Raw genomic sequence first — 7,500 nt, 5'->3', positions numbered from 1 at the left:
GAGGATTTCAGGACATCCAGACCTGCAGCAGACATGCAACCTAAAATGTTTATACTTCAGTTTTTATTTTATTGTCACTTTTTAAAAAAGGGACTTACATATTCAAACGTTTTTAATTTTCAAACACTTTTAATCAAAACCGTCGAAACGTCTCACAAACACAGACTCTTTATGTCAGCGGCCCAAAGCTGCTCCGTCCTGCGTCGCCTCCAACACCATCACAGGTCAGAGAGGAGAGCCTCCGTCAGACGGAGCACAGGCGCGCTCAGCTTTGTCTCCATGTGACGAAACACCTGAAACCGTTTAGTCCAGCTTTACTTCCTCAGACTGGCGCTGAGCGCCGAGCAGAGCGTCTACGCCACGGCGGGGATAAAGTACTGCAGCGACATGTCTTCATGCAGCAGAATCAGGTGGAGGACGCTCTGATGGACGATGTCTGAGGAGGACGAGAGAGAAATGTGTTAAACTGTGACGTGGATTAGACCCCGGTGGGTTTTGTCCTGAGTGCGAACATGTGAGGGGAGACTCACTGCACATGGCCTTGCTGGGGTTGACCTGCTGCCCCACGAGGAACTGCTGCAGCCTCCTGATGTCCACCCTGGCCTCCACCATGCTCTCCGGGTCCCTGCTCTGAGACGGGCCGCCATCCTGGGAGGCGTCATCGCCTGGAGGGACGGAGGAGCAATGTATGAAAAGTATGGCCCACAGCTGATACACTGACAATCAGTAATTATTAAATATAAACGAGGCTCTCAGCAGCAGGTGGAGGGTGAGACTTTAGGCCCCGCCCCCCAGAATTAACTGGTTATCAGGGATGTGACGTGATGACTGAGCTCATCCGTCAGCAGGTCTGAGCTGCTCGTGGAGCTAAAGCGTGTTTTTACCCCACGGAGGGTTTCCCAGGTCTCTGAAGTGAGTCGTCACGGAAACCAGATCGGTCTCAATCTTCAGGTTCATCTCGCCGTTCAGGTTGGCTTCGATTACCTGACACGCACACGCACACGCACACGCACACACACACACACACACACACACATGTTCAGGCGTTTGTTGGTTCGTTCTCCTGAAGATTCAGACTTTAAGGTCTCTTTAAAGGAGTATGATTCAGATTCAGTTCATTCAATAATTTTTTTAATTTGATTTTTCATGTCTTTGAAGGTCATTTTGGAAGAAAGAAAATGTTGATGCCTGCTGGAGAAAAGTGTATAAAGTGTGCAGTGAAACATCTATAATAATTCACTGCTACTTCACGGATTTCACCTGTCACGGGTTATTTTTAGATCGTAACTCCTGCGATAAACGAGGGGCTGCTGTATTTCACTAATTCAGCGCACAAACACTAGGTGGCAGTGGTGTTTTCCTCTTGGAGGTGGAGGTGTTTATGAAAGCTGAAATGAGGCTTCTTGAAAAGTTCCCATTGGTCACAGCGAGGATTTAACACAGAGCTGTAACGCCTGCTGACGTGTTAACACCTTCACTTCCTGTCCGACTGCAGGTAAAGAGATGAAAACGCTCCAAATATTTCAGCATATTTCATCTAAACATCTAAAGCGACATAAGGCTGTGTGATCACCTGTCGCAGGTAACACGAGGTTTAAATATGTAATTATTTTCATCTGACTTCTTGGCTTCTCGGGAAAAGATGACATAAACATCGTGTTCACATTCAGTTCAATATTTCTACATCGAGCCGGGCGGAGGGCGGACATACAGGAAGATGCCTTTTCACGTATTTCAAAATAAAGGAGTTTACCGTTATGCTAAAAACATGCCGGACACTTTGTTGCACAAACGCGGCGACAAACGTGACTGAAATGACCCAAATCCAGAGAAATAAAGCTGCAGCTCTTCTCTGCATGAGTCCGTGTTTGATCTGAACATGTTTAACCTCCTACCAGGAAGTTGGAGAGGTTCTTCATCCTGTCCACGATGTTCTTCATGGTCTTCAGGGGAGGGAGGTAGATGCTGACCTGCAGTGACACAACCGTGATGAAAAACAAAGGCAGCTCTCATAAAAAGGATGATTTGGTGTTTGGCAGCTTCACTTACATCAAAGTCCGGCATGCTCGGCTCTTTGAACTCGTGCCACAGTCTCCGGGGGATGACGTCAACGGGGACGTCGTGAGTGACGACTCGACTGACGCTGGACAGGGTGGGCTGGGTGGCACAGAGGAAGAGGGCTCAAGTTTCTCAGATTAAAGGTTCAAATGAGTTTTAAAAGCAGCTAAAAATGAGCCAGTATGAGCTGTCTTCAGCTCTGCTTTTGGCTTCTATATTTGACTCGTGTTTAGTTTCCTCTCAGGGTTTGGGCGACACCTCGGCTTTATTGTTTTCTGGCCTTGGTTCACACTGGAGTGCCACGTTTCTTCATGACTGAATGATGAATCTAACTTTGATAAACCTGTGGCTGGATTCTGGTTCGGAGAGCCGACCGTAGATGAATGTATCCCCAGACGCAGCGTATCTCCTCATGTTATGAATAATAGGCTAAAATTAAACGTATGATTCGAGCTGTGGCAGAGACAAAGACGTCTCAGGTGAACTTGTTGCTGACTGTGAGTTGTTCTCAGGCGCTCTCACCAGCTCGGCGGCGATGGTGAGGCAGGGGCAGTGCTTCTTGGTCAGTTTGACTTTGACCGCCTTGGCGTTCTGGACCGTCTTCAGGGCTCTGGACAGATTCTCCGGAGTCACCTCCAGACAGATCTCGTTGTCCTCGGAGGACACGCCCTCCATCTGGTACTCGTCGAAGAAGTTGGCCTGCGCGAGGAAGGACGGGATCAGGGTCATTTATTACGGTCCTGATCATCTCAGACTCGTTCCTGAGTTTATTTTCTTAGCAGCTGGAAGCCGAAGCGTCAGCTCTCACCTGTGACAGCTCACACCACATGCTGACGCCGCCGTTGGCCACTTTACCGGACAGAACGAAGAACAGGTTGTCCGGCGTCAGCCGCAGGACGCACATCTTTGTCAGCTTTGAGATGGTGGTGACGACTCCTGGTGAGAAAGATCAGAGGTGTGAACCGGGAGAAATATTTTATCAGTCACACGCAGACTCGGTTAGTTTTAATAACAGTTTACTTCAATCAGATCTCTGATCTGCACTTCTGAAAAACTTGATCGTGATAAACACACTAAAAACAATAAATCTACAGTTAATATTACAACTGTTGAAAACTAAGTAAAACTAAACATTTCAACAGTAAAACTGACTTTAAACAACAAAAATTAGCTGAAAACTTGAAGTGGAAAACTAGAGCAGATAGCTTTTTACAGAGCCGGTAAATAACAGATTACTCACGCAGCATAAACATATAGCTGATATTTTTGTGGTAATTAATCATGACTCATTAGGCCTGTACCAGACTCCGTGTAGATTTTGTTAAATTTAGATAACAGTAATCAGTCTGCGGCTCTTTGAGCACATGCTGTAAGCCGAACTACAGACTTTTCCTATTATGTCAGAAACGCTAAAGAAAGAACAAAGTCCCGCATCGGGAACTTTTAATTAGATGTAATTTTATTTTTTACAGTTTGTGTGCAGCATTTGGAGGGAAGCTAACAGCTTAGCTTCGGCTCTCGGCACAAACAGATGTTTCAGACTCACGGGTGAAGTGGTTCAAACAGGCGATGTCAATGATTTTCCCCCGAAACTTCATTTTTTCGTCCCGACAGCAGAATTTAATTTTCCGTTTTGACTTCAGGCGGGGAACTTTTTGATTTGTTTGGTCCGTCTGTGTCTACGGTCCGGCGGAAACAATAGCCACCTGGAAGCTGTTAATTGTTCCGCCCAACGAAAGAAGAAAACAACCAGCAGTGGCCCGGGGACCACAACAGGACCCCTTAAATGGTCTGTACAGAGGCAGAAAACTGTAGCAGAGTCACCGGTTCCTGGTGCGCTTTATATTTTTACTTACATACTGAAATCAGACATTTTACGCTGTTCATCATCTTTTTGTAACTGAGCTAGAAAATAACTTCACAGGCATGTTTGGCAGCTTTCACTTAATTTCAGCTTTTTGGTGAAAACTTTCAGAATGTTTTTCACACAAAGATATGATGTCTCGTTTGTTATTGGTTATTATATGTAACATTTATACACCCTCATTGTAGACCAAATAAAACACAAAAAACCCTCAGAAATAGCAGCCTGTGCAAAGCCAGAGACTCTGATGAGGTGAGTTTGTTAAATGTTATCAAAACTTAAAGTTGAGTTTTATAAATTCAGTTTAGTTATTGTAAATCTGGGGATTAGACAAATATTGGCAATTTCACTCAAACCAGCTGTGCGTCAAATTGTATCCAGGACATTTTTAGACTTTGCAGAGGAAGCTGTGTGTGTGCAGAACTGCAGAAGAACAATGGCAGCCACTCAGTAAATAGGATTACTGAACCTTTGAAATAGTGAAAGCAGCTGAGAGGGTTTTTATAGATGCAAGTCTGAGGTTATTAAAACCTCCGACTTGACTGTAAGATTTCAAACTGTAATGCAGTGAACTTTGAATGACCTGCAGGTCCGTGTCCACAGTCCAGACCATCTCTCGACACATGCTGCCCCTAAATCAGCCTCGCTGTTTCAGAGTGTGCACATACAGCCGGATGCGGCGGCGAAGTTTGACTGCGTCTTCTCTAGATGAGCTCCTGGAGCAGGTAAAAACAACCTGTAAACTCTCTTAGACAATAAACAGTAGTGTGCATAAGTCTTGAGCCAGCTCTCATTTCTTCATATTTTGTTAAGAAAAGGAGAAACAGGTGCAAACATGGAAAAATATTAAATAAGGCAAAAACAGTTTGTACAATTTAAACACACTTTAAATTCAATATTTGGTATGATTACCTTTATTCTTCATTACAACCTGAACCCCCTTGGTCACCTTTTAGTTTCTTTAAGCAGTCTTTAGGAACAGTGCAGCGTTCGATACTATTGACCTTAATATTTTACTACGGAGATTAAACTGGCTGTAGGTATTAAAAGGTGTTTGAATAACTTTGATCATGTAAATCTTCTTCAAACACCAAAGTTATTTTTAACTTACATGCTTGGACCAGTTCTGTTCACATTATACATCCTTCCCTTGGGCACTATTATTAGAAGGCATAGCGTACATTCTCACTGCTATCCAGAAATATCCTGTCTCAGAGTGACGCGGAAAAACTAGTTCATGCATTTATTACTTCCAGGCTGGACGACTGTAATTCATTATTATCAGGAAGTCCTAAAAACTCCCTGAAAAGCCTTCAGCTAATCCAAAATGCTGCAGCAAGAGTCCTGACAGGGACTAGAAAGAGAGAGCATATTTCTCCTGTTTTGGCTTCCTGTTTATTAAAGAATAAAATTTAAAATCATTATTCTTACATACAATGTCTTGAATAAGCAGGCCCTTGAACACCTCACAGCTTATTTATGAATCTGCACCATCAACATCGTCCTGATGCATGCTTTTTTTTTTTTTTTTTTGCCTGTCCCGTTTGGATCTTTAGCCATCAGAATTGTTGTCTGAAGGCCAAGAAAGATGCCAAGTGGATTTACTTTACCAAGTGGATCATCATGGCCTTGCCATATTGGTCCATTTGATTGACCTTTATTATAATTATGTATTTATTTTATTTTCGTTTTTTAAAGACGGGACAGACATGACTGGGGGATAGGACAGGGAGAAAGAATGAAAGAAAGAGAGGGAGAGAAAGAAAAATAGAGGGGAGAAGAGATGGTGAGAAAGGGGGGAAGAAAAAAAACAAACAAAACACCTGGATCACCTGTATGGAGATAAAAAACCAGAAGAGAAAACAAACAACAAAGAGCAACATAATAAAAACAACAACATCACAATAAACTAGCTAACAGTAGATAACAGTAAATACTTTAATAATTTCACCTGCTGAGAAAGAAAAAAGAAAACAAGCAGAAGAAAACGAGAGCAATACAATAAACAACATCACAATGATATATGGGAATATGACAGTAAATACTAAATATTAAACATTATTGTGCAGCACATAAGATCAACAGAACACAGTGTGCTTTGAGGTAGGAGCCAAAAAGGGTGTAGTTTGTGGGTGTGATCACCCGTGTGTACACCTGTGAGCATGGACGCGCTTGTTTTTTGTTTTTTTAAAAGGTTCCTTCATGTAATGATCTGCTAGAGGGTGTGGGGGGGCCACAGCCCCGTCCTCCAGGGCATGAAGCAGGTATGGAGGATTTGCATAATTAGATAAGGAACTGACCTCCAGCCCATTGTTCCATCAGTGGGCTGGTTTCAGTCATTATGTAAATGTCCTGTTTATAAGATGAAACCTGCAGTCAGCTGAGACTGAAGACGTCACCTGATGATGACAAAACGTTTCTCCCACTAAAAACGCTACGTCCAGATGAACAGATTTAATTTTTTGCGATACCATCAACATCTGTATATGAGTGAATTGCTAAAAGAGATGACATACCATGCATCCAAAAGAGAAAGTGGGACGGTAGGTAAGGGAATTTTGAGGACTTCAAATTCTACTACAAGGCATGAGTTCAGGTTGAAATGGCACTGGAATTATAGTGGAGAGCCTAATGATCAATGGTAACTTTATTTTTCTCAGTGGGAAACTTCAGTATGTCCACACAGCAAACACCATAAAGATTAAGAGCAGCCAAACCTTTAAACAGATCTGTTTACCCTAACCCTAACACCTTCAGACAAATTACCATGTTATCATGTATTGTAGTGACGTAATGGCATGCAAGAGTTGGGAGTTCGCCTTGTAATCGGAAGGTTGCCGGTTCGAGCCCCGGCTTGGACAGTCTCGGTCGTTGTGTCCTTGGGCAAGACACTTCACCCGTTGCCTACTGGTGGTGGTCAGAGGGCCCGGTGGCGCCAGTGTCCGGCAGCCTCGCCTCTGTCAGTGCGCCCCAGGGTGGCTGTGGCTACAATGTAGCTTGCCATCACCAGTGTGTGAATGGGTGGATGACTGGATGTGTAAAGCGCTTTGGGGTCCTTAGGGACTAGTAAAGCGCTATACAAATACAGGCCATTTACCATTTACTTGTCTGGAGATTGAACAAGTAACACAAAAAATGATTCTGTCCTACACCTCCAGCCTCCAACATCTCCTTCTCATAATGGACGTGTGTCTTGATCTGGAAGAGAAGAGAAGACCCTACTTGACCCAGAGTTTTCAAATCAAGTGGTGGTCTAAGGAGCTTGGAAAGAAAAGTGTGAATACGTTTCACCTCTCATCCGAAAAGCTTCTTCAGTTCTGAAGAAGCTTGAACTGAGGAAGCTGAAGAAGCTTCTGGAATGAGAGGTGAAACATCTTCAAGCAACTTAAAGAAGTTCAGACGCTTTTCTTTCCAAGCTCCTTAGACTACGATGACCTGGATGACTGAGAACCTTCACAGACATATTAAGTACTGAAGTATAAAGAGCAGCTTGTAAACATTGTCATTATAATAGAAGTGGGTAAGAATAAATCAGCAGAAGATATATGGAATGATGTGGTCACCCAGATTCATAAAGC

At 43.5% G+C, this 7,500-nt stretch overlaps 2 protein-coding genes across 4 annotated transcripts in view; one reads left to right on the top strand and one right to left on the bottom strand.

Moving 5' to 3' along the window:
* Nucleotides 1–61: 61 nt before the first annotated feature.
* Nucleotides 62–3,804, bottom strand: hus1 (HUS1 checkpoint clamp component). Of its 2 annotated transcripts, XM_014339439.2 has the most exons (8): nt 3,605–3,800; nt 2,867–2,994; nt 2,581–2,757; nt 2,050–2,157; nt 1,896–1,970; nt 885–984; nt 531–665; nt 62–436 (listed from the first exon to the last, which is right to left on the bottom strand). In XM_014339439.2, the coding sequence occupies exons 1-8, from the start codon at nt 3,654–3,656 to the stop codon at nt 354–356; spliced, it is 858 nt and encodes a 285-aa protein (XP_014194925.1). In that variant the 5' UTR covers nt 3,657–3,800; the 3' UTR covers nt 62–353. The 2 variants fall into 2 exon arrangements, with proteins under 2 accessions (XP_014194925.1, XP_042083888.1); XM_042227954.1 differs by lacking the exon at nt 885–984 and having other exon boundaries at nt 3,605–3,804.
* A 358-nt stretch (nt 3,805–4,162) lies between these two features.
* The window catches only part of cidea (cell death inducing DFFA like effector a), a 20,551-nt gene continuing 17,213 nt past the window's right edge, over nt 4,163–7,500 (top strand). Inside the window, exons 1-2 of one of the 2 annotated variants that reach the window (XM_042227952.1) lie at nt 4,163–4,174; nt 4,512–4,647. In XM_042227952.1, coding sequence (XP_042083886.1) covers nt 4,170–4,174; nt 4,512–4,647 — 141 coding nt within the window. In that variant the 5' untranslated portion in view covers nt 4,163–4,169. Of the gene's footprint in view, nt 4,175–4,441; nt 4,648–7,500 lie in introns of those variants that run through there. The other variant, XM_042227951.1, reaches the window with a different exon arrangement.

The sequence above is a fragment of the Haplochromis burtoni genome, unplaced genomic scaffold (genome assembly GCF_018398535.1).
Source record: "Haplochromis burtoni strain Fernald_Lab_line unplaced genomic scaffold, NCSU_Asbu1 Contig_291, whole genome shotgun sequence".
NCBI lineage: Eukaryota > Metazoa > Chordata > Actinopteri > Cichliformes > Cichlidae > Haplochromis > Haplochromis burtoni.
The sequence above is the reverse complement of the archived record's forward strand: the minus strand, read 5'-3'. Positions and strand labels throughout refer to the sequence as shown.